Below are 27,423 nucleotides of genomic sequence, written 5' to 3' on the forward strand. Positions count from 1 at the left end.
AAATGTACAAGGATGCAAAATGAATATACAAGTACCAAAGGGACATTCATTAAGAGAATGATCTGAAAATTAGGCATTATGTCATTTTTTTTTTTTTTTGGTTTTGTGATTGTTCCATCTAATTATTTTCTTAAAGGTTGGGCATTATTTTCTAAGTCCTTAGGGTGAGAAACACATAAGGAAATGTAAAGGTACTCAAGAAGCCTCTGTTGGAGTTTTGAGGAAGAAGATAATGAGTTCTGTTTCTGTAACAAATTTTAAAAAGGTAGGAATTATTCTTCTATAGTACAACAGCTAATTAAAGCCTTGGTTTTTCAAAATGCTGGCTTTGATAGGAGACAACTTACTCTTCACTAGCACTGCTGTCAGGCTCCTCCATGTGGACCAGTAACCTTGTGGCTCCATAGAGAATATTTGAGAAGAGCCCAAGGAAGTTGTTATGAGTGATTTCAAACAGATCACAACTTTTCAGTAGGGATATTGAGCAATTCAACTTTAGCAGCCTGTGTTGTCCACATTTTAAGAGTCAGGTCATTGAATGTCCCGTATTTGTTTTCTGCTCCTTGGCACATTTTCAAAGCACAAAATGTGAAATGTTCATGTCTTTTGGAGCAGTAAAGGCCAAGAAACTGTCACATCAATATCTGTCCTTTATATCCCAGGTAACAAGTTTTAGCTTATTCTAACTTTGACCATGCTAGGAATGTCATGGGGGAAAAATGGAATACAGATATTCCATTTTGTATAAAATTTAAAGTCCAGTTTTCCCTTTGAGAGTGTTAGTGGCACAGCCTAACAAAGAACCATGATTACATGGTTATATTTTGGGCAGCTATTGTTATGATGTTTTGATGTAGTCACATTATTTTCCTTTGACTTGGGAACATGTCCTTGGCCTTTGATACAATCTGTAAATCAGAATAACCAAAGAAATTAAATATAATATAACTACATAGTGTTTTCATTTGTTTACATATTGTTACCTCTGTAACAATTGAAATTATTTTCCTTTCTATTAGACTGTGTTTCCCAGAATTTACCGCTATGAAAAAGCTACAAATTTCAGATGCTGTTTTGTTTGTTTGTTTTTTGGATTTTTTAAAATTTTTTGAAGTATAGTTGATTTACAATGTTGTGTTAGTTTCAGTGACAATACACATGTGTACAACAAAGTGACTATACACATGTGTACAACGAAGTGACTATACACATGTGTACAACAAAGTGACTATACGCATGTGTACAACAAAGTGACTATACGCATGTGTACAACAAAGTGACTATACGCATGTGTACAACAAAGTGACTATACACGTGTACAACAAAGTGACTATATAGACGTACCTTCTTTTTCAGATTCTTTTCCATTATAAATTATTATGAGATATTGAGTATAGTTTCCTGTGCTATACAGTATGTCTTTGTTCATTATCTATTTTGTATATTGTGGTATATATCGATTAAACCCAAATTCCTAATTTATCCCTTACCCCCCTTTCCCATTTGGTAACCATAAGTTTGTTTCCTCTGTCTGTGGGTCTATTTCTGTTTTGTAAAGTTTTGTTATTTTCTACTAGTGATATCATATGATATTTGTTTTGTCTGGCTTACTTCACTTAGTGTGATGTTCTCTAGGTTCATTAATGTTACTACAAAAGATGTTATTTCATTCTTTTTATGGTTGAGTAATATCCCAGTGTGTGTGTGTATAGACAGATAGATTCATTCTTTGTCTATTTTTCTGTCAATGGACAGTTAGTTTGCTTTCATGTCTTGGCTCTTGTAAATAGTGCTGCTATAAACATTAGGTGTTTCTAACAATGAAGGTTTCTTTCCTGCTCATGTTCCATCCCAGAATAAGTTAGAAAATTAGATCAATATACATTCAACCTAGTATTTAATTCCAAACTAACTTTATACAATTCTAAGAAAAAGACCAAATGGATATGGCTTAATCAACAACAGTGTTTGAGTAATAAATAAATAAATGAAAAATTCTTTATATTATCAGTTACAGAAATATTTTCTTCTTTTTCGTACTAGAATTGTAGCAGAATTGTATTTTAAAGGAGTATGACAACTTAAGCCCAATATTTATTCTACTGGGCTTACAAACAAAAATTATAATTATGTTGATGTTGGCATGCCTATACATTAAATTTAATATCATAGTATTATTTACCATTTGAGTTAACTTAGAGGATGTATAAAATTATATACATAGTGTCATTTAATCTCTCAGGAAACTTGAGTTTTTTCTACCTTTAAAATGATAAACTTGCCTTGCAAAAAAAGGAAAAAAAAAAAAGAATGGAAGGAAGGAACAAAGGAAAGAAAAAAGGAAGAAGAAAAAATTTTTGAGGTAGTAAAAGGAAAACATACAATAGAAAGGTAAAATATAAAATAAAAAAGGAAGTGGATTTAAGGGGCAAACAATGGTTGAAGCATAAAGGACTAGATCTTTGAGAAATGTTGACAAAAGCAAAGGTATTGCTCTCCTCTGTATTATAAACTAAAAAACTGAAGTGGGTGAATTTCTAGAAGATATGTCTTTCCTGAGGAGAGGAGACTAGCTTACAACATAGTTCTGTCTAATTCCAAAACTCACACAAGCCTTTGTGTCACACCATTCGAGCACTGTAGTTTTAGTCAATTATTTACATGAATGGATTAGATTAAATTACATTAATTATATATTTTTAGTTCACTTTTTATAAAAAAAATGGTTTCCATGTCAATTTACTCATCAGGTAAGCACCTTTAGAATTTTTGTCATGGAAAGAAAGTAAATATTTTCTAGTTGATTCCACCCTGGGATAGGGATGGAAGTGTCGCACAATTTACAACACTGAATAAGTTAAAAATTTACATGCCTGGGTTTCTCATGGTCAACTAATTTTATAAAAGGAAGAATTAATGAATAGCTTAATGAAGGAATGAAAGAAGGAAGGGAGGGAGGAAGAAAGGAATAAAATATTTACCTATTGCTATGGTTCTTATATGGTGTTTTTTTCATAGTGAATCACCATTTCTTTCAGTGAGATATGACTGATTAGTAACTAGCTAAAAGCATGTTCTTATGAACAGTGCTATATATTCTTAATAGAATAGAGTATGACACATGTATGAGTTCATCCACGTATGGTCGATGCCTTCATACATTCAGTCATTCATTTTGTCAAGCAAGGAACATATTAATTGACAAAACATATATATTCACCAGTTGGAAACATTCAAGATATGAAGAAATAGAAAAATGAATAATAGATAATCCCTACCTTTAAGTAATCACAGTCTAGAATAGGCATAAGCAAATACATCTTTAGAAATTTACAAATACATATATAAATATAAAAAAATACAAAAATAGAATGTACCACATTTATGGTTGTGTGTCGATCAAATATATAAAGAAATTTATAACTGCCACCAAATTGCAATTCTCCAGAATATAAAATACTGCTGTAATATTCTATAGCATTTTAGATTTATTGAAGACATTTATCTAAACTTCCTGAGTCAGTTTTTAGACTAAGGCCTTCATAAACCTTCTCACCTTGAATCAGAAAAGTAATATAACACTTGGATTAGGAAAGATATGTGTGTTAATGGCCCTCTTTTGTCATAAGGCTTCAGATGTTTCTGTTTGCAAACTGTTCTTATAAATGTTAAACAAATCTGGTGAATGTTTTATGACTAATTAACATTGATGCAGCATATACAAATTTGTTAATTCATACTAACACTTAATTTTAGCTAATTATTTTGGATTTTTTTCATTTACTCTTTTTTCTTCATTGCTTGTTTTGTTTTATTTTTTTATTAATGATTTTTTTTCCTTTATATTGGGTTTACAGTGTTCTGTCAATTTTCTACTGTATAGCAAAGTGACCAAGTCACTCACACACACACACACACACACACACACACACACTTTTTCTTACATTATCCTCCATCATGTGCCTTCACAAGTGAATAAATATAGTTCCCTGTGCTATACAGCAGGATCTCATTGATTATCCACTCCAAATGCAATAGTTTATATCTATTAACCCCAGACTCCCAATCCATCCCACTCCCTCCTCCTCCCCCTTGGCAACCGCAAGTCTGTTCTCCAAATCCACGAGTTTCTTTCCTGTAGAAAGGTTCATTTGCACCATATATAAGATTCCAGATAAGTGATATCATATGGTATTTTTCTTTCACTTTGACTTACTTCACTTAGTATGAGAGTCTCTAGTTCCATCCATATTGCTTCAAATGGCATTATTTTGTTCTTTTTTATGGCTGAGTGGCATTCCATTGTGTATATATACCACACCTTCCTAATCCAATCATCTGTCGATGGATATTTGGGTTGTTTCCATGTCTTGGTTATTGTGAATAGTGCTGCAATGAACATACTGGTGCATGTGTCCTTTTCAATGCAGGTTTTGTCTGGATTTATCCCCAAGAGTGGGGTTTCTGGGTCATATGGTAGTTCTATATTTAGTTTTCTGAGATACCTCCATACTGCTTTCCAAAGTGATTATACATTCCCACCAACGGTGTAGGAGGGAACCCTTTTCTCCACACCCTCTTCAGCATTTGTTATTTGTTGATTTGTTAATTATGGCCATCTGACAGGTGTGAGGTGGTATCTTATAGTAGTTTTGATTTGTGTTTCTCTAATAATTTTTTCACGTGCCTGTTTGCCATCTGTATAACTTCTTTGGAGAAATGTGTATTCATATCTTTTGCCAGTTTTTCGATTGGGTCTTGTGTTTTTTGCTGTTGAGTTGTATAAGTTGTTTGTATATTTTAGATTAAGCCCTTGTCAGTTGCATAGTTTGAAACTATTTTCTACCATTCCATAGGTGGTCTTTTTTTTTTTTTTTTTATTGTTTCCTTTGCTGTGCAAAAGCTTGTCAGTTTGATTCAGTCCCACTGGTTTATTGTTGCTTTTATTTCTGTTGCCTCAGGAGACTGATCAAGAAAACATCTGTACAGTTGATGTCTAGGACCTGCATTTTAAAAAAAAACTTTTTTTTTTTGGTCTTTTCTAGGGCCGCACCCGCGGCATATGGAGGTTCCCAGGCTGGGGGTCGAATTGGAGCTCCAGCTGCTGGCCTACACCAGAGCCATAGCAACGCAGAATCTGAGCTGAGGCTGTGACCTACACCACAGCTCTCAGCAACATCGGATCCTTAACCCACTGAGCAAGGCCAGGAATCGAACCCACAACCTTATGGTTCCTAGTCGGATTTGTTAACCACTGAGCCAGGACAGGAACTCCTAAAAAAAGAAATTTTAAAATGCACGTCCTAGATTTTGAGGAAGGCTGAATGATAATAATCAGGAAGTTGATATCAATAGTAATACAATGTGCTTTTATCAATTAAAAATTTTTACTTTTAGAAACTTTGATGTTACCTTTTGGTGGATAGGTAAAAATCTTATAACTAGAACAAAAGCCATACTGAAGTACCAAAAAAGAGATGGCTGTTTATATATCAGAATTACTTTCCAATGATTTAGGCTGTAAATTAAAATGGCTAACATCAGTATTTCAGCATAGGAATACTACAACTGAAAATAAATTAAATATTTTCTAGAGAATTAGAATTAGATATTTCACTTAAAAGACATTCACACTCTTTAAACCTTGTAATAACAATTTCTAATAACCCTGATTGTATAGATTAATATGCCTAGAACAATACTTAATAACTGCAGTCAAATATGCTGGATATTCCTATCATAATTTGTTGCAGATTTTACCACCTTGCACCACAGAAATACTAAGAACTAGGAAGGGTACTAAGTTTTCATAGAAAATATTCTTTATTGTTTATTATTATTTTGTCCAAAAGCATTAAATATCCAGGTAGTAAATTATTTACTTTGTTTGCGTGGAACTAAGTATAGTGATTTCCAGCACCTCCCCACCCCCACAATGGCTTGGTATGTTTTTAAGCCAGTCTTAGAATTGGTCATTTACCTTGGCATCATGCAGATAAAACTTTCTACTGGTATTACAGCATACATTGTTTTTCTTCCCACCTTTAGTTATAGAATTATAACCACTGTTCCTAATGTAGTAACCTTCATTTATGTCTTCAGTTACATCAGTCACATTACTTAATGCTAATTTTATGATTATTCCTTTTCCTTTTTAGTTGATGCATGTAACATATTCAGTTAAGTAGAAATCATCTACTCACTCTAAAAAACACTTCATTCCTTTTAGATCTGCTCTCAGTAAAATTTCCTAGAGATGTAAAAGTTTTCCATTACTAGAAATTTTGGTCTTTTTTAAAATATTTATTCAGTTATCATTTCACACTTCCGTGGCCATTTCTGCTCGAGCGGCCTGCATAGAACCTTCTATTTAACATTTCTAACTTAAACCAGCCAATCTTAAATTTCCTTTTATGGATAATTTCTTGGCAAACTAGATTTTATTCTTTCTTTAATATTTCTCCTTACTTTCTAAAATAAATCACTTTAAATAATCCACATTGTTAATTTTATTTCTTTCATGGCCACTTCTTCAATTGAAATTTCTCATTAATTTTTACTTTTCCTGAAGTAATTCTTGGTCAGAGTTTATTGAACATCTCATTATGATTTTATTTCATCACACTAACCCTTCTCAGAAATCAAAAACTTTCTGGTCAGATTTCCTTAATATTAAAGTAAGATTGGTTTTGTCATACCAATTTTACCAATACTAGGTAACACAATGATTTAATGTAGTATTTTAAAACTAGGCATTGTAATATAAAATTATAGAGTTGAATCATGTATTCTTATTATAACAAACAAAATTTAAGATACTACCTTAAGTTTTTTGAAGAAAACAAAGCAGAATAATATCTAGCTACTGCTATGAAGAAATAATGTTGCTGAACATGGCCTCTCTACACTGGTGCCAAATAGAAGTGTAGAAGCCAGAGTTCTGGGTGAAGGAGAAAGGAGTAGCTTTTATTGCTTTGTGAGGCAAGAGACCACAGCAGGCTCATGCTTTAAAACTGTGCCCTCCCTTGGGGAAAAAATGAATAATGTTTTATAATCTTGAAGGAGAAACCAAGGCTTTGGGTAAGAATCCGTGTTAAGTGTTAGTGCAGGAACACATTCTTCTTTCTTTTGGAGACTTCTAGTCGACAGATCTGGCATCAGGAGATTTTGGCATAGTCCTGATGATCCTCTAGGTTATCGTGTTCTGACCTTTCCTAAAACAGGTGTACTTGCGAAAGAGTCTGTTTTTCAGGGATTATGAAAAAAAGTAGGAAAGTATCAGGAGAATATCAGGTGCTTAGCATAATCTTTAACTCACAGTAATTGTGTTCAGGGTGCAGTTGAGTGAAGGAAAAGTATTGTAAGCTATTTGTTTCTAAAAGGCAAAAGGAGTGTAATTTCTCTGTTTTAGGTGCATAAAATCTGCATCAAATTCCCCACCGCTGATTCATTCCTTCCATTTCAATGGAAAAAGGAAAATGGGTGACAAATGGAGGTTCTTGTCATGGAAGAAACAAACATGGTTGTGTCACTCAGATGGGGACTTATAGTTTTTGTGGTCTCTACACAAGGATGAAATACAGTATAGAAGCAATTTTATCCGAGCATAGATATTCTTATAAGAAGGATTGAGACAAGAAATTTAAATGTTCCTTAAAAAAAATACTGAATAAATTCCCTGAGGAATCCAGCCCATTATATTGGAAAACCAATCTGAAACTTTAGTCATTATTTCATAGGTATACAGTAACAGTCAAATTTGGATGGTAGTAGTGAATGAATAGAAATTGTAGTACAAAGCTGTGTGTGTGTGTGTAAAATGAGTGAAACATAAATTGTTGTGGAAGTTCAAAATTGTACTGAATAATAATATATATAAATTTATACTTGTTGGATCTTTAAAGGGATTTTAGACACATCTACAGTATTTTGAAAACAACACAAACATATGAAGTTGATATCAAGAAGGATATTAACAACCTTTAATAACATGTCCTTTGCTGTCACTGCCCAAGACAGAATGTCAGGCATTACTAACCACAGGTCTGAGCCAATGTGGTAATTCTAACAATTTTACTGCTTAAAAAATGCATTGGTTTTCATTTGTTCAGATAATATTACTACTTTCTTATTAAGGGACTGGTATTCTCTTGCACATGAGAGAAAGGGGAAAAGTATTTTCCTACTTCTGTGTTGAATTAGAAGGATCATAATATCTCCAGGTTTTATTTCTACAGCTTATTAACTATGCTTTTTCAGGTAAATCATTTGAACATGCATTTCTTCATTTCAGATGATGAATAATTCCAACTCATGGGTTATTATAGAAGCTGAATAAGAATACTTCTCACATGAAAATACTTATTCTAGGACATGGTACAGAGTTTAGTAAATGTTAATTGAACCTTATGCAAAATTTTACATCCAGATTAGGATAGAAAAATTTTGAAGCATGTTAAAAATTATAAATATTTATGTATAGATGAAATAATTTTATCTCAGAAGATTGTGAAACAATAATAGATGAAAAAATGTTTTAAAATTAACAGACTGGTGAATTAATATCTAAATATCCATTCCAAATGCAATAAAAGTTTTTGCATTTTACAATACTACTGTCTGCAAGAAGAAGACATAAAAGGTGCTAGCGGCTACATAGAGTGTAGCGCTTTAAAGTTAAGAATGCCTTGCAAATGTAGTCATGTTCTTACACCAAAAGAATGAAATTTGTGGAACTATTTAGAAAAAAAAATATATTTTGCATTTTCATCACTGTACAAAAATACTATTATATAAATCTATGCCCAAAATGTATTCATATTTTTTATTTTTATTGAATGAAAGTTTTTTTTGAGCACCAAAACATGCATGGCACTATGCACAATTTTCTAAGACTTCTTTAATCCCTTTGGGTCATATTTTCCTTCCCGGTGTTTAGAAGAAAAGGGTATATTAAAAGATTTTTCTTTCTGAATATCTCCATCATCTTGGTTAATAATGGCAGCCTAGCATATAAAAGGAGAAATTCAATTTAAAATTGCTTTAGGTTCACTTTTGAATTTCACTTTGGTCAGAAGAATTCCATGACCTTTAAATCTGATCAAAAGAGGCAGCAGATATTAATCTCATTAGTTTATTTTGAAGTCCTCCCAGATCAGGTGACTCTAGACCACATTTCCACAAAATGACATGAGTAGTCACATAAGTTGATCATTGCTACAGTGAAAGACAATACCTAAGATTTTAATACACCTTCAGTGTTTTATATATGATTTCAATTCTTTTTGTAAAAATCGCTCTATTACTTCAGAGCTTTCATTATTTTGGCCAGTTTAATTATATGTCGTGTGCTTTTAATTGTAAAAACTGTTCCTTTTTAAAGATTATGTTTTATTCCCTTATAAAAATAAAATTTATTTCGATAGTCAGAAAGTACAGTAATATCTCCTAGGTTATTGCCTTTACACAAGGATATTCCCCCACTACAGAAAATTACAATCAAAAGAGAATATTGTTGACTATACAATAATTGCACACACTGTTGAACACAAGTTAACTTCCACATATTTCACCTAGTAACATTCAGATGAGAATTAGTTACCCAAAACAAAATCCACTCAGGTTTTCAGGTACTATATTAACAACTTCTGCTAATGTCATTTAACCTTTTAAACCAATACTTTGGTAGGCATACTATTTTTCCCATCCTAAAAATTAAAAAAAAAAAGATTGAATAATATTTGGTATAGAAACAAAGTCTGTGGGGATATAATTTATCTCAAATACTTCTTAAAGTTTAATTTGTGAATCACTTGCATCAAAGTCACTTTGTTAAAATGCAGATTTCTGGCCACAAACCCAAGCTGTTCAATGAAAAGCACTTGTATATGGAACTCCAGGTTTTAAAATTTAACACATTTTCTTTCAGTTTGATAACCATTAGTCTAACCTAGTAATAAAGGAAAAAATTATAAAACGTGTTGTAATTAAACATTTTATACCCATAGCCATAATGAAAGTTGAAAGGAAAAGATTAGGAATATGATGTAACAATAAACAACTTTCTTCTTAATGTCACTGGCCTTGGAGAGAAGGGGAGAAATCAAAAACATTATTAAATTAATAGCTCTATACAAGGCAGCTATTGACTTAAAAACCTGATAGAAATATCACCGTATTATAACATGAAAAGAAGGATTAAACAATTGTAAATAATTAAGAATCTATCATCTATCCATCTACCTATCTATCCATGATCCAACAATACTTTGTTAAAAATTCATGAAAGTGTTTAAAAAGTTAAATAATTCAGAGTGGTATAGTGATCAACACATAAGAAAAGAAGCTAATTTTCATTGTACTAAGCTAAATGGCAGTGGGGGAAAAATGTAGAATAAGTTTAAGAGGAATGACATACAGATGTTTGTGATAGTAAGAAAAAAGTAGGATTTCTTGGGAGGCCCATGCAGGACAAACTCGAAGATAATTAATTGTCCAAGGATGTGGGGCAAGGAGCAGGGGATTGCAACAATACAGATTAAAAGATGACCAGGGGCATGGACTATGGATTTTTCTTAGAGAACAATGACAAAGAGACAGATGCCAGAAATCTTAAAGTCAGTGTGATTATGTAAATGATTCAATGTGGAATTTGACAGGAAATTGTGATGATTCACACACATTTCAATTCTTAAGTTCTCTGCCATTAATGGCCTTGATTATCATAGTATACTCATACTATGAAGATTTATGAATTTCTATAAAGATGGTAAAAATACTTGGTCTTAAATCAACCATTGGAGGAAGAACTCATGGAGCAGCAAATGCCTTAAGTTGTAATTTTGTAAGGTAGGCAACAAGAATAATGACTTCTATTTGATTTAATATCTCAAAAGAGATTTTTTTTTTAAGACTGGAACAAATGTAGATGAGTGGAACATATTTTATCTTTGGCCATAAAACATGATTTTATAAGGAGTATAAGGACAATTGCAAGGTGATCATCAGCTGATTAAGATGTAGAACTGTTAAAATTAATTAATTCTCCTGCACAATGTTCAAGAGTTATTTCCCATGTGTAATAAGTAAAATAGGAAATTAGGAATTTAAATGTGCTTCCACAATATAAAAGAGAAGAAAAGCATTGTGACCACTAGCAAGTTATTTATTTTATCTAATATAAATACTGGGTTCCAAACTGTGGATAAAATATAAAATTAGTCAATACTGTTAGTAACACCTATCCTATTTAAATAAGTTCAGAGTTTGGAATAAAAATACACTATCATTTTTTGTGTAAAAATCTCTCTCTGTCCTTCTGGAGTTCTAAAAGCATATTTGTAATAGCTTCCTAAAATACTAAAACACATAATGTTCATATCAGAACATATGACCAATTAGTATTTAATCCTGCAATGCCTGAGCAATTCCATATTTTGACTTTCCAAGTATCTGAGTGTAATGATGAGCCCCAGCAGTTTTTATTTCTAGGAACATAACAAATGTATCTCCAGTCCTTTCTCTGATTCAACATAAACCCTGCCTTATGTTGCTATTGTTATTATTGTTTTTAATCAAAGAAGGTAATATAAAGAGCAAATTTTGATACTTTAATCAACATTTCAATACAATTGCATAAAATAGCTTTGTACAATTAGTTATATAATAAAATTATTAAATAATTGTTAAATAAAATACAGTCAGTATTGTTTTCTTCATTGGAGCAGGTAAAAAATCCTCAGTGGTCAATTAGGAAGATTTGACAAGTGTAAAGCTATGTAAAACAAAGAATTTTTCAATGCTTAGAATTCACTTTAACAATATGTTAGCAAAATCTGCCTAAACATCTTATTTTGAATTATCTATGGGCTGTGTCAAAAATTAGACCCTGTGAAGAATTGAAACAATTTTCTAGATCATTTGTCCCCAAGACCACAACTAAGAAAGAAAAGAAATGATTTTTAAAAATCAGTGATTTTATTAGTTGTTAACTTTTTTATAATTATTTGAAATATGCTTATTTCATTATTTCACTTCAATAATATACACAGTCATAGACTGCCTTTAAAATTTATTTACCTATTTTAATGATTTACTTGTAGTATGTTGTAAAATAAATATAATAAAAGATAAAATATACATAAGCTTTTAATAAAGGATTGTAATAAAAGTTAAGATAATGCATGAGTGATGACCTAATAATAATAAATGATATTAATTTTCATTGAAATCATGCTCCATACTCGTAGTTTTATGTCATTATTAATCAAATAACTATATTTTTGAATAGTAACATTATTGTCAATTATGCTGAAGTTAATATATGGTTTTATGAAATAAATTGTATAATTTGTCAACAATGATGATTTTATAAGATTTTGCCTATGTTTTAGGACACCCATTACTTTCTTCACAATACTTCAAATAGTTCACATGGCATCATAGAAGCCTAGTTCCAAAAACAGCTTTAGCTATCTGAATTGGCTATGATGGAATTGGCAGAGACCTAGAAATTGCAGTTATTTAGTTTGGCTGTCATGCCCAAAGAGATCTACTTGGAATGTTCCTGGAAGCTGTTACTTTATTGTGTACAACTATTCTTGATACGGTGATATTTGACAGTCATTTTATATAAGAACTAAAGCCAATTAAATGGTTTCTCTATGGATTTTCTCTGACAGAGGCACGAAGGCATGTTGTGTTAGCCAATAGACATTGTTCAAATATAGCTGAAACCATTTCAGCATTTATGTTGTTGCAACCAGCTAATTATAGGGCTGTGGTTTATATTTAAATGAATAATTTTAATCAGATCTATTAGTGGAGTTCCTGTCGTGGCTCAGTGGTTAACGAATCGGACTAGGAACCATGAGGTTGCGGGTTCGGTCCCTGCCCTTGCTCTGTGGGTTAAGGATCCGGCGTTGCCATGAGCTGTGGTGTAGGTTGCAGACGCGGCTCGGATCCCATGTTGCTGTGGCTCTGGCATAGGCCGGTGGCTATAGACCCCTAGCCTGGGAATCTCCATATACCGTGGGAGCGGCCCTAGAAAAGGCAAAAAGACCAAAAAAAAAAAAAAAAAAAAAATTCAGATCTATTACTTTAATCCTCTGCTAGACTTCTCAGCATGGTGTCATGGCTCTTATGTGGGGAAGAAAATGTCTCAGAATAAAAACTTGGGCATATTCTCTTGATTTCATGGTATTAGAAATATGATTTTAAAAGGGAAAGTACTATCTATATTCCCTATCTCTTATCAGAAGAATAAAAATTTTGCAGCTTGAATTATGAAACAGATGACCATTTGCTATTGGGTAATTAGTTCCACTTGGAATTTAGAACCAGAAAAAATTATGGACACTTAATAAAGAAGCATTTGCTCGACAAGGAAATTCAATTTTTATAGTAATAATTTGTAATTTTCAGTATTTCTCAAATTAATTTCAGTTCTTAGTTAAAATTTCAATTTTGCTACAAAATATGCCAATTCTAAGTTTAACAGAGAAGAAAGAAAAATGACTGTAAACCTAAATTTTTAGAAGTATTTTAACAGGTGAAGTCTAATTGAAGTTACCCTCAGCATACTGACAATATGCAGGAAATTAGCAGAAATCTCTATCTAACATTCATGAATCTGTGATGGCTGGCTCTTCCTTCATTTCATTTGGTTGAAGCTACTGCATTAGCAGACTTATGGGCTTTGTTCCTCACTGATTTTGTTTGTTTTTTTTATCTTCCTAGATGCTCCACCAACTGGTCAGGTACACAATGTGAGAGGCCAGCCCCAAAGAGCAGCAAGTCTGATCATATCAGCACAAGTAAGTTTCTCAGATTAATATCTTGGGTATTCCACATGTACAGAAATATTTTTTTCTTTTTATATCATTATTGAAGGAATTGAGTCTTAGAAAACTCTCTTTAATAGAATTTTGCAAGAGATCCATTACAACCCATGTGGGGTTTTTTTTTGTTTTTGTTTTTTTTTTAAAGATAAAGCACTGAGCTCTCACCTGGTGAAAGGATCCAGGACTATGTGCTCTTTTTAGCTGTAAGAGTTCATCTCAAACTTTGACAGTTTTCAGAACACACATCTGCAAACCTAGCATAAGCTTTTCTTAAGAAATTCACATCAGCTGCAAAGGCTGCAGATATTACAGTGAATGTGAGAATGTTCCAGGAAGAAAAACAATTCCATGTTTTTATGAGAGCAAAATGTATTTTTCTTGGAGTGAATTTCAATGTGTTATGGAAAAACAAATGAAAGGTTAGTTCCAAAGCAAAGTATGTTAACAAGCATTTTTTAATTAGGATTGTAGTTGATTTATTGCTTCCTTGTATTTAAAATACTGGTTTTGAAGTGTATTAAAATATAGCTCAATGTTTTATAAAATTTTTTGGGTAGCTATAATTTTAGGACAGGTCCCTGATTTGAAATTAATCCATATCAACATTTTGTGTCTATTTGTGTATTTTACAACAGTTTTAAATGATTTTATGAAGATTTTCAAAATAATAGTCTGAAGTAAAATTTCGCAATTCACACGTTATCACTAATGGGCGGAAAAGTTTTGGAAAAGAAATCTATAATATCTATCAAATGGGGCAGTATATTCTTGAAGAGAAAAATAATTTTATTTATGATTTATGAATGTTTTGATTTATGAATGCTTACTTAATTTTTCTCTAGTCCTAAAAGAGCATACATGAAGACAAAACAAAAAAAAATCTATTATGTAATTTATTTTTAAAAAGTCATAGGCCCTATAGCTCAAGGGTTAGAGCACTGGTCTTGTAAAAAAAGACGTTATCAAAATTAAAAGTGTATGATTTTTTTGCCTTAAATGTAGGCACCCACTGTTTGCTGATCTACTTCCTTGTTGCTCCTGCCCCCAAATAATTTATCATTGCTTGAAATTCTTCAAGTGACATTGTTCGAAATTTCACCATCTAAAGATTAACTTGGGCTAGTAAGGATAAGCATCTTTGAAAAATGGCAAATATGTCTAGAATAAATAACCTAGAAATAAGTATTTGAATTGGAGAGGTAAGATAAATAATTCTGGTCATAGAGTTTTTGGGGTTTACCTTAGAATTTGTGTGTTGTCCTTAGGAAGGGAAGAGAGAAGGCCTTAGCAAACTATGGACACATAATAGTAGGAATAGGGCCCTAAGATTTGAGGAATCGGTCCATAAAATGTAGTAGAGATAGAAAAATATACCTTGCCAAATTTGATGTTGCAAAAGGAGAGGAAGAGAAAAAAATAATACTCCCTTCTCCCTCTTCCCAGGATCATACTCGTATTAATACTAATAATTCTGGAGGAATACTAGTTTTTATGATTATGTGAAATAGTTTTTTTTTTTTTTCTCAATTATTTTTGCCACACCAGAAGAATGAAAAAGTCCCCAGGCCAGGGGTTGAAACCAAGCGACAGGACTGACAATACCAGATCCTTAGCCATTAGACCCCCAGGGAACTCCTTGTGCACTAGTTATAAAACTCAGCCATTATTTAGTGCATTTTTGAATGAAAAAAAGTATTCAAATTACCAACCTGTAGAACATACTGAAATAATAAGTTGAGAATTCATGAAGACTTGGTATGTTAGCCTTTCTTTTATGGTAATTCCTCAATTATTGAAGATAAATTAGAAATTTAAACTTTTAAAGATTCAAAATTTTTTATGTATTGATAAGTCTCTCTGAAAGGAAAGAAGTAAACAGAGTAGAATGTCAACTGAATTTTCAATTTATATATAAGGTCCATCTACAAGGGAATGTTTGGTGTTTGGAATATGGTTTTGAGGAGTGTCACGTCAGATATTTTTATAGGAGGGTCATGTTTCCAACCGCTTGCATGGGCAACAAGTTCTGTTATGAAAAATTCCTATAATTCTAAAATAGGAACTATCACATGGAAGGAAGAGTTGCAAGTAGCTGTAACCCTTTTTCCGAAGATTCTAATGCTCTTTCTTCCATCAGTGATTTAAAGTCATTAAATTTAATGGACATATCAATGCACATGGAAAGGGCTATTAGCTATTCAAACGCCAAATTATCTCAAATTTGAGCAAAGTTGACCAAATAATGCCTCTATTAAAAGGTACTTATCATCAGACATTTGTGCTTAGAGAAACTTGCCTCAATAACTGAAAGGAGAGAAAAGGTAGTTGAATCGATTCTTACAGAGTTCCCTTCATGGCACAGCAGAAACTAATCCAACTAGGAACCATGAGGTTGCGGGTTTGATCCTTGGCCTCACTCAGTGGGTTAAGGATCCAGTGTTGCCGTGGGCTGTGTTGTAGGTAGCAGACATGGCTCGGATCTGGCATTGCTGTGGCTGTGGTGTAGGCCAGCAGCTGTAGCTTCAGTTAGACCCCAGCCTGCGAACCAACCTCCTAAGGTAGAAGGGTCAATTTTATTGTCTCAGCTTAACTCCAGCAGTTTGGAATGGTTGTCAGATGTTCCTCAAACTGGGACAGAAGTCATCTGCTTAGTAAGTATGATGTGTTTAGGAATGTGTTTTCAAATCTGCATTTCCACTTACAGTGAAACATTCCATTATTATTGGACCTTGGGACAAGCAGGATTGTACCATCTTTGTCAGCATATCTGCCATCAGCTGGCACAGAGATTTACCCTTCTAATTAATGAACAGCTTTCTTAATCATCTCTGATTAGTCATATCTTGTTTTCTGGCCCTTGATGTTTAAAGTATCTAAAAATCAGCCTGTGGAATTAAGCAGATCTCTTATCCTATAACTCTTTGCTTAGGTTCCATTTGCAAAAGCTAGTCTGAATTTTCTGAAGTTATTTTGAAGAGTTTTAAACTAAGAATGATTAAATATTTAATAATATACCTATTTTTAATGTACCTAAAGTTTTAAGGGAGTGGCTGTTCAGTGTTTGAATTATGCTATTCATATCTGCTTCAGTTAAGGAGGATAAAGATATAATTTGTGGGGCAGGAATGAAGTGATTCTGTATTTTACTGTAGTGACAACAGAAATGTGATATTTGTTAGGGGATTACTCCTGTCTTCTCAAAAGAGGTCAATTGTAATTGTATTTGTCCATTCTAAGTTCAACCAATAAACAAAAGATCCTCTGTTTTTAAACTTCATGACACTCAACCCTCCTGGTTTCCCTCCCAGCCTCTTATAACAACTCCGTCTTCTTTGTGAGATACTGCTTTTTTATCTCTTCTAGTTAACTAGCTCTCTACTTACAGCTGCCTACACGCTTCTTGTTAACCCATAATTCCTTGGCCTCAGTTTTAAACTCTTTGTTAATTACTCTAAAATTTATATCCTCCACCCCAGTTTCTCCCCTGAGTCTGAGACATAGATTCCAGTGCACAATTGCTGTAACCAGAGCAAGGTCATCCCTGTCTATATCTATATATATCTATTTTCCACAGGAATCTGAAGCTCAAAATGTCCCCAAATGATCTCATGCCCTTCCCCTACTCAACCAGACATTTTATGCACCTTATTTTGCCTTCTTGTCTATATAAATGACTGCAAAATCTACTTGGTCACACAAGTCACACTTGTCACTCTTAACCTTCTTTTATATTCAATAGGTATTACTTCCTAAATTTTCCTCAACATCATCTTTTTTTCTTAATTCATTTTTATTAAACTATAGTTGATTTACAATGTTTCTTCAATATCTGTTATACAGAAAAGTAACCCAATCACACACAGATCCCGTGCTGTACAATAGGGCCCCACTGCCCATCCCATTCCAAATACAACAGTTTGCATCCAAAAACCCTACTGCCCATCCATCCCACTCCCTTCCTCCTCCCACCAGGGATCACAAGTTTCCTCTCCTTGGCCTTGATCATTTCTGGTTTTTTTAGATAAGATCATCTGTGCCATATTTTAGATTCCGCAAATAAGTTGTATCATATGGTAGTTGTCTTTCTTTTGCCTTACTTCTCTTAGTATGAGAATCTCTAGTTCCATCCATGTTGCTGCAAATGGCATTAGTTTGTCATTTTTTATGGCTGATATGCATTCTATTGTGTGTGTGTGTGTGTATCACATTTTCTTAATCCATTCATCTGTCAATGGACATTTACATTGTTTCCATATCTTAACTATTATGAATAGTGCCGGAATGAACATATTTTTTGAATGAATGTTTTGTCCAAATATATGCCCAGAAGTGGGATTGCTGGATCATATGGTAGTTCTATATTTGGTTTTCTGAGTTACCTCCATACTGTTTTCGATAGTAGTTGTACCAGTTTCCATTCCCACCAACAGTGTAGGAGGGTACCCTTTTCTCCATACCCTCTCTAGCATTTATTATTTGTTAACTTATTAATGATAGCCAATTCCAACTGTTATGAGGTGGTACCTCATTGTGATTTTGATTTGCATTTCTCTAATAATTAGTGATGTTGAATATTTTTCATGTACTTGTTGGCCATCCATATGTATTCTTTATGGAAATATCTATTTGAGTTTTACGACCATTTTTCAATTGGGTTGTTTGGTTGTTTTGTTGTTGAGTTGCATGAGTTGTTTATGTGTTTTTGAGATTAGACCCTTGCCTGTTTAATTGTTTGCAAAGATTTTCTCCCATTCTATGTATTGTCCTTTCATTTTTTTTAATGTTTTCCTTTGCTGTTCAAAAGCTTTTGAGTTTAATTAGGTCCCACTGGGTTATAATAGAGCACCCATTTCTGATAAAAACTCTCTAGAAAGTGGGCATAAAGGGAACCTCAACATAATACAAGCCATATATGAAAACCCATAGCTAACATCCTTCTCAATGGTGAAAAATTGAAAACATTTCCACTAAGATCAAGAATAAGACAAGGATGTCCACTTTCACCACTATTATTCAACATAGTTTTGAAAGTCCTGGCAATTGGAGAAGAAAAAGAAGTAACAGGAATCCAAATTGGAAAAGAAGTAAAACTATCATCATTTGCAGATGATATGATACTGTACCTAGAAAACCCTAAAGACAGTACCAGAAAACTGTTAGAACTTACAAAAAAATCTGGCAAAGTTGCAGGATACAAAATTAATGCACAGAAATACATTGCATTTCTATATACTAACAATAAAAGATCAGAAAGATAAATCAGAGAAGCCATCTCATTTACCATCACATCAAAATGAATAAAATATCTAAGAATAAACCTACCTAAAGAGACAAAAGACCTATACTCTGAAAACCATAAGATGTTGATGAAAGAAATCAAAGATGACATGAACAGATGGAAAGATATCATGCTCTTGGATTTTAAGAATCAATATTGTCAAAATAAATATACTACCCAAGGCAATCTACAGGCTCAATGCAATCCCTATCAAATTAACCAAGGACATTCTTCTCAGAGCTAGAATAGAAGATTTTAAAAGGTGTATGGAACACACAAGAGATCCTGAATAGCCAAAGTAATATTGAAAAAGAAAAATGGAAATTGAGGAATCAGGCTTCCTGACTTCAGACAATACTACAAACATATAGTTATCAAAACAATATGATACTGGCACAAAAACAGAAATATGGATCTATGGGCCAGGATAGAAAGCCCAGAAATAAGCCCAAACACCTATGGTCAACTAATCTATGATCAAAGAGGCAAGAACATACAGTGGAAGAAAGATAGCCTCTTCAATAAATGGAGCTGGAAAAACTGGACAACTACATATAAAAGAATGAAATTAAAATGCTCTCTAATAACAGACAAAAATAAACTCAGAATGGATTAAAATGTAAATATAAGGCCAGATACTATAAAAACTCCTAGAGGAAAAATGGGCAGAATGCTCTTTGACATACATCACAGCAGTATCTTCTTTGATCCACCTTCTAGAATAATGACAATAAAGACACAAATCATCCTTTCTTTTTTCTTTTTCTTTTAAGGCTAAAAATGCCCAGATCATGTATGTGGCTTCCACAGCCTTTCCTAATGTCCCCTTTGCTTTCTTCTACAGCCACAAGTCCACGCTACTCTCCAGTCTATTGTTCCTTAATCTTTTCTCTCTCCAGATGAATTCAGTATCTCCTTCTCCACTTGACCCTCATTCTCTTTCATGGGACTACAGAGGATGCATCCCTCAGTCTTCCAGTCAAGCCCTCCCCCTCTAGCACAGATCTAGTTGAATATCCCCCTTTCATGTTCACAGGGCATTGCATACCTTCACCAGAATAGTGCTTATCACACTGTGCTAAACAAACGCTTGTGTTTGTCATCTTCTAATATATATCAAACAACATGAGAGGAGGGATATTTCTATCCCCCGTGCAAAATAGAGTGAATGCTAAATGAGAACTGAATGTACGGTCCCTATGATATCCTAGCAACTGTGCTATCTACAAAAAAAAGATTGTTCATGTCCTTAAGTTACAAATAAACTGATCTCTATATTATGAAAAGTGCAAAACAGAGGCATACACAGAGTGATATGGTGCTACGTATTTTGCATTAGTTAATAAAATGTATTGGCACTTTCTTTGTAATAAATGTAATTCTACATACATTACATTGCATTAAAGGAGGTGTATATTCATTAATACCTCATCTTATAAATGTGTAAACTCAGAGTTAAAAAATTTGCCTAAGTGTATGTTGCTAGTGAGACAAGATTTGAACAGCTAGCCCAGATCTAGAGTCTGTTATCTCAGTTTTGATGCTGTGCTGTTTCTCCCATTGAAGGGGTCTCTTCAACATAAACTGATAACAGAGTTCTTCTTTCTAATGGAAAAATGTTGTAGAACAAGGCTTCAGAACAATGTTGCAAGGAAAGATTGGCTCTATTTTCCGTGAGAATGTTGTTGGGATATACTCTTTACCTAATAACAAGTTCAGAGTGTGCTTTAAAAAAATCTGTTTAGAACAGTCTGCCAACAATGTACTGTTTAAAAAGATCACTTGCAATAGATCTTGACTGTTATATGTTACAAATATGATATTTACTGCCATATATACTACTTGGAAAAAATACTTATTTTGATAAACACCTATATTGTATTCTTAAAATATATATGGTTGTCAGTTGTTTCCATGAATATAAACTATTTTATTAAAAAAGTGAAAAATTTGCCAAATTGCTACCCCGCATTATTTATTGGCTACACAAGCATTATCACAACTATCTTGATAGGTTCCATAAACATAGTAAGCAGAGGGCTGTAAAGTAAGGGATTGGAGCTGCCATCTGCGATGGGAAAAAGAAAAAAAAAAATGAAGTTCTTTGTTTTCTAGCATGCATAATTAACAGCATTTCTATCTAATAGGAGTAAAAGAAATTATGTAGAACAAATAAAACTAATTTTCTAAATGATATATAATTTATTTGAGGAGAAAGTAACTTTATATACCTTAAAGTCAGTATTGGTAAGTATTTTAAACATACCAATTTACCACAATTTTAGTAGAAAAAAAGATAAATAATGAAGTGAGGACATTTATAAAGTTGTGATCAATCAGTTGAAGTCAGTTTATGAAGAAACCAAGCTGTTCACTGGTATTTAAATTTTGTGAACAAATGTTAATTACTATCCAAGGTGCCAGATTCTCTACTGCTATTAATTACTAATAAATTACACATTCATATAAAGTTCACTTTCCCAAAGCCAAGGATATAATGTAATATCAAACTCACTAAATTGTATAAATAACAACATGAAAAAAATAAAATGTTTTACATTTTAGAAGCTGAATGGAGAAGGAAAGCCATATTTTTTTCTTGCATAAAGAGAGTTATTTGGTTATTTTAGACAAGTTATTTTTGAAGTCCCAAATTGAAAGATTATCTTAATATATATGATGTTTCCTTATTAAAGACTTCTTGGTATTTTAGTAAATAATCTCCAATATGACTACATCACACAGGTACCTTGTGGCTAAAGCTATTAAAACTGATCTGTATTTCTATGTTAAAGTCCCTAAGCAGCTACTTTTTATACTTAATGCTACAATTAATTTCGGCCACAGTATTTTACAGGTACATGTGCATACATAGTAAAATTCATTTATTTATTTATTTATTTAGTCTTTTTAGAGCCACACGTGCAGCATATGGAGGTTCCCAGGCTAGGGGTCGAATCAGAGCCACAGCTGCCCAGTCTACACCACAGCCATGGCAATGGTGATCCAAGCCGTGTGTGAGAACTACTCCACAGCTCATGGCAATCCCAGATCCTTAACCCACTGAGTAAGGCCAGGGATCGAACCTGCATCCTTACGGATGCTAGTCAGATTCATTTCCTCTGAGCCATGACAGGAACTCCAGAAAAAAATTCATATATTTATAACTCAATGTTTTATTCCTGAACCATTCAAGATCCTCACATTAAACTCCAATTAGTTTACGTATCGCTTTGTATCTTATTTTAGCCAGTGATTGAGCTGATTTGACAGAATCAAACAGACTCTTATTCCAAATAAACAAAAGCTTTGTCTTACAGGAACTAGGTATTTCTGTTGGAAACATTAACATTAGGTACTTGAAAGAACTACTTATTACTCTCCTGTTATTAGGCAACCCTTGCATTCAGTTTTCCTCCTGCATTAGTGACAAAGAACCCTAGGTATATCCTACTATGGATCACATCATCAGTAAAGGTTGTCTCTTCCTTGGGGGGAGAAAAAAAGAGTGATGGCTCTTGGCTCTTACTGCCAACCTAGAAAAAGGAGGAGAGGGCAGAGGTTGTCCTCAGTTTTTTTTCTCCTCTATGCCCAGATGCATAAAACTAAAACCCACTTTCTACGACCATTTTTGAAAATACATTCCATAGATCTTTTATTCCATTTTGCATGTAAGTGATACAACCTAAGATCATTCTTATAAATATATGAAAAAAGGGAAAGTAGACATAAGACAAACCTCCAGATACTGTTTGCTAAAACTATTCTGGAACTAGAATTTTAAAAAGACAATCACCTTTGCCCCCCTATTTTGTTGAATCAAGCTAAGAGCCCTATGTGGTAAGTCTTCATATTTTTGTTTAATGGGTAAAGAGCATGAGCCTCAAATTTTCTTTCCAAGGTCTCCCTTCAGGTAACTTGTGAAGCTGATGTTTAGGCCTATGTCCATCTGAATCCAACACTGTTGTTACTTTGTTTTGTCCTGCTTCCATCTAACTTGCCACATGAACTCATGGCCAGAGAGTATTTATAGCTAAAGGAAAAAAAAAAAAAAAAAAAAAGGTGAAAATGTGGCCAGTGAAATTGTGGATATGTGTATTCAGTAACAGTTTATTTACCTACATCATTGCAAGTAAATGTGTGTGGTGAGAATCAGGCTCAGACTGACAAAGTCAGTATTTCTAACCTCAGGGTATTTAATTGTAACATATAAATGAAACATAGTTAAAGAAACATTTCCAGGGAGTTCCCGTTGTGGCACAGCAGAAACGAATCCGACTAGGAACCATGGGGTTGCACGTTCGATCCCTGGCCTCACTCAGTGGGTTAAAGATCCAGTGTTGCTGTGAGCTGCGGTGTAGGTCGCAGACGCAGCTCGGATCTGACATCGCTATGGCTGAGGTGTAGACGGGGCAGCTGTAGCTCCAATTAGATCCCTAGTGTGGGAAACTCCATATACCATATGCCGCTGGTGTGGCCGTAAAAAGGACAAAAAGACAAAAAAAAAAAAAAAAAAAAAAAAAAAGAAAAGAAAAAGAAACATCTCCAGCAGGTCAAGTATTTAATAGGAAAGTTATTTTTCATTAATGTATTCATTTATTTTGTCTTTTTAGGGCCGCTCCCACAGCATATGGAAGTTCCCAGGCTAGGGGTCAAATCGGAGCTACAGCCGCCGGCCTACACCACGGCCACAGCAACGCAGGATCTGAGCTGTGTCTGCATCCTACACCACAGCTCACAGCAATGCCACATCCCCAACCCAGTGAGCAAGGCCAGGGATCGAAGCCACATCCTCATGGATTTTAGTCGGTTTCGGTAACCATTGAGCCACAACGGGAACTCCCCATTAATGTATTTATGAACCAGGAATTTAGATGTTTGGTCTAAGCTTTATTTTTATTATGTCAGTGGTCAAATGATTGGTGTAATAAAGTGTTCAGTTATATCAGTCTTTACTTCATTTTATTTATGTTTTCGTCTATCCATTCATATCTTTTTCAGGAAGCATAGCCATTATTGTGCCTCTTGTCCTCTTAGTGACTTTGATAACCACCTTGGTCATTGGTTTAGTGCTTTGTAAAAGAAAAAGAAGGTAAGATGCAATGTTCTAGACTAACAGTTAGTAAATAAATGCACAAATAGTTGTATAAACAGTGATATTTTTTAATTTCTTAAAATATGATTTACTTATTCCAACTGTAGAATTGTTTTTTGAAACATTTTTTTCCCTCTGTTTCATTTTAAGTGATTATAACTCAGACAACCTTTCCCTTGTAGATATGTTGATGAAATGGCTCCATTTATATATTCCTACAAAAATAACAAGGGAATATATTAAACTTTCAGTAGAATTTTGCATTTGTGGTCATTTTCCCCTGAAACAGCAGGAGTCTCTAAAGAACATTTTAATATATTAATACGTAAGATTACTGAAGTCAATAGAATGATAATGACTATGTATTGTATAGGTCATGTATTCATTCACAAATTATTAATTTTTTATTTTATATATTAATGGAAGTTTCATTTCAACTTATATGAATATATGCTTATAAAGATCTACAAGGAGTTGATTGTCTGTGGAGTTATTATCTGGAACCTAGAGTTTATGAGTCAGTGCTGGAATTATGTAAAAGAAGATTTTATCTACTTATCATGGGGATGGGAAACAATTTCAAAGTTTGTTTTTCACTATTTTGGGGGGGATAATTTTCAGAACAAAAGGGAAAAAGTAGAATTTAAAACAGTAATTGATTAGTGAATATTCAGTTTCAACTAATGTGGTATTAACTGCTTATAAAGTATAAGTTCCAAGTGCACTTTTTATTCTTAAATATAAGTAATTTGAGAACATAATTTCTTACATTAGGACTTTTTGTTCCTCTCTGACTCAATAAATGTCATTTGTTTTCAGTGTGTTTTATTAACTTTCCATCAGTAATATTAAAATGTAATTAAATCTACAAATATGATAGTTTCATATACCACCTTGTGATAATTAGACAACTCACACAATGTTATATATTCTAGGACAAAAACTATAAGAAGACAACCCATTATCAATGGAGGGATAAATGTAGAAATTGGCAATCCATCTTACAACATGTATGAGGTGGATCATGATCACAGTGATGGAGGTCTTTTAGATCCTGGTTTCATGGTAGATCCAACAAAGGTAAAGTTTTAAGATGATGGACTGTGAGCACTAATGTTCTTGAGTCATTTCTCTACAATATGTTTCTGAGTTTCATCACTGTTTCTTTTATCTGAAGTTAAAGAACTGTAGGATACATTGAATGTTACAGTTTCTTCTAAAGAAAAAATAAAATTATGGACTGCATTCAAATGAAACATGAATTTAATATAATATGTTTTAGAAAATAATAAGTATCTGTTCATTTTGTTGATAAACATATATAGTATAAAATATCCTATACAAAGGTGTTGAGGAACTGGCACATCTGTCTAGCATAAAATATATATATATATTTTTGGGGGGGGCTGCAGGTGCAGCATATGGAAGTTCCCCAGGCTAGGGGTCAAATTAGAGCTATAGCTGCTGGCCTACACTACAGCCACAGCAAGTCCAGATCTGAGCAGCATCTGCGACCTACACCGTAGCTCACAGCAACACAGGATCCTTAATCCACTGAGCAGGGCCATGGATACCATTCAGGTTCATTTATGCTGAACCACAATGGGAACTCCTAAAATGACTGATTTATTTTTAATACTAAAACTAGTACAGTATTTCATTGCAAAATAAGTACTTTATTTCCAATAATGTTTCATTAAGAGACCACTAAGCTGTGCCCTTGAATTTATTTGTAATCAAATCACTTTTAAAGAGTATTTTTCTGGAGTTCCTGTCGTGGCGCAGTGGTTAACGAATCCGACTAGGAACCATGAGGTCGCGGGTTCGGTCCCTGCCCTTGCTCAGTGGGTTAACGGTCCGGCGTTGCCGTGAGCTGTGGTGTAGGTTGCAGACACGGCTCGGATCCCACGTTGCTGTGGCTCTGGCGTAGGCCGGTGGCTACAGCTCCGATTCAACCCCTAGCCTGGGAATCTCCATATGCCGCGGGAGCGGCCCAAGAAATAGCAACAACAATGACAAAAGACAAAAAGACAAAAAATAAATAAAAAAAAAAAAAATAAAGAGTATTTTTCCACCTGCTGTTATCTTTCCTATTGATTTGCTACATATCATTGACATGTATATAAAACCTAAAAATCCACAGTGTTATTTTAGTATTAGTTCATATTACTGAATCCTCCGTTTGGAGTTTTTAAAATACATAGATAAATTATACAACTATCTAGATAAATTAAACTTGCAAATATTCACTTCACTATAGTATCTAAATATTTTGTATGATAATTATAGAATATCTTACAATGAGTTAAGAGCATCAGTTTGCCACTGTGGAATGATTTTTCTTAGCTTATTTGTTTGTTCATCAAGTCAGTTATATTCTGATATATTAAAGGTATTTTGTCTAAAATGTAACTGTATATTAAATAATCACAGTGACCACCTGGTTTTGTACTCATAGCAACAGCTGCTCTCAAAGAAATTGAATAGGGTCCCATATATTCAATCTAGTTCTGAATCCATGGCCAGACTTTCTGGGTCTGAAACTGATGATCTGAAATTGATGAAGTAGTCATTTTATGAAAAGAAATCAATCATTGTTGCATGGATAAATTTTTATCCTAGCAAAAGGTAATGTATAATTTTCTCCTAATTAGAAATAATTTTGTAATTATGATAAATTATTAATTCAACATTTGAAATTGTTTATAAATAAATCCTGGTAACCTAAATTCCACTGTTTTTTACTTGAAATTGAAAGACTATACATACTACGCCTATCATTCTTTGATAATTTATCTATAAAGGAGAAAGACATCTTAAATAATAGACTTCTCATAGTCTGAGTTTTTCTTGGGAGTAAAATACAGTGTCCATAAATAGAATATGATCTGATGAGGACATATTTTTATATACTTTTTAATAAGAAGGAGAGTTCTCATTTTCCCTATCATTTTTTATTTCGAGTGATAGAATTAAGTCAATTTTTGATATTTTTAAAGGGAAAAGCTTTTTAATACTTCATTTAAATTATTTTTCATATTTACTCTAGGAAGATACAACTTGCTTCAGTGCCCTTCAAATATATTTTTAATGTGTTTAGCAAATAACACTTAATAAATATTTATTTACCAATTTTCTGACTGATTGACCAAAATTATATTAAATACGACTTAGATGGGTAATCCTAGCTGGCTCCCGATGCTTGAAAT

The 27,423-nt window shown here is 33.3% G+C and overlaps 1 protein-coding gene across 1 annotated transcript in view; it reads left to right on the forward strand.

Annotated features, from left to right (window-relative positions):
• Positions 1 to 27,423, forward strand: part of LRP1B (LDL receptor related protein 1B) — a 1,887,165-nt gene that overhangs the window by 1,855,195 nt on the left and 4,547 nt on the right. Inside the window, 3 exon segments of the mRNA XM_021076285.1 lie at positions 13,738 to 13,814; positions 24,121 to 24,211; positions 25,150 to 25,294. Of these exon segments, the coding sequence (XP_020931944.1) occupies positions 13,738 to 13,814; positions 24,121 to 24,211; positions 25,150 to 25,294 (313 nt within the window).

This window comes from Sus scrofa, chromosome 15, assembly GCF_000003025.6.
Source record: "Sus scrofa isolate TJ Tabasco breed Duroc chromosome 15, Sscrofa11.1, whole genome shotgun sequence".
In the NCBI taxonomy this organism is placed as follows: Eukaryota; Metazoa; Chordata; class Mammalia; order Artiodactyla; family Suidae; genus Sus; species Sus scrofa.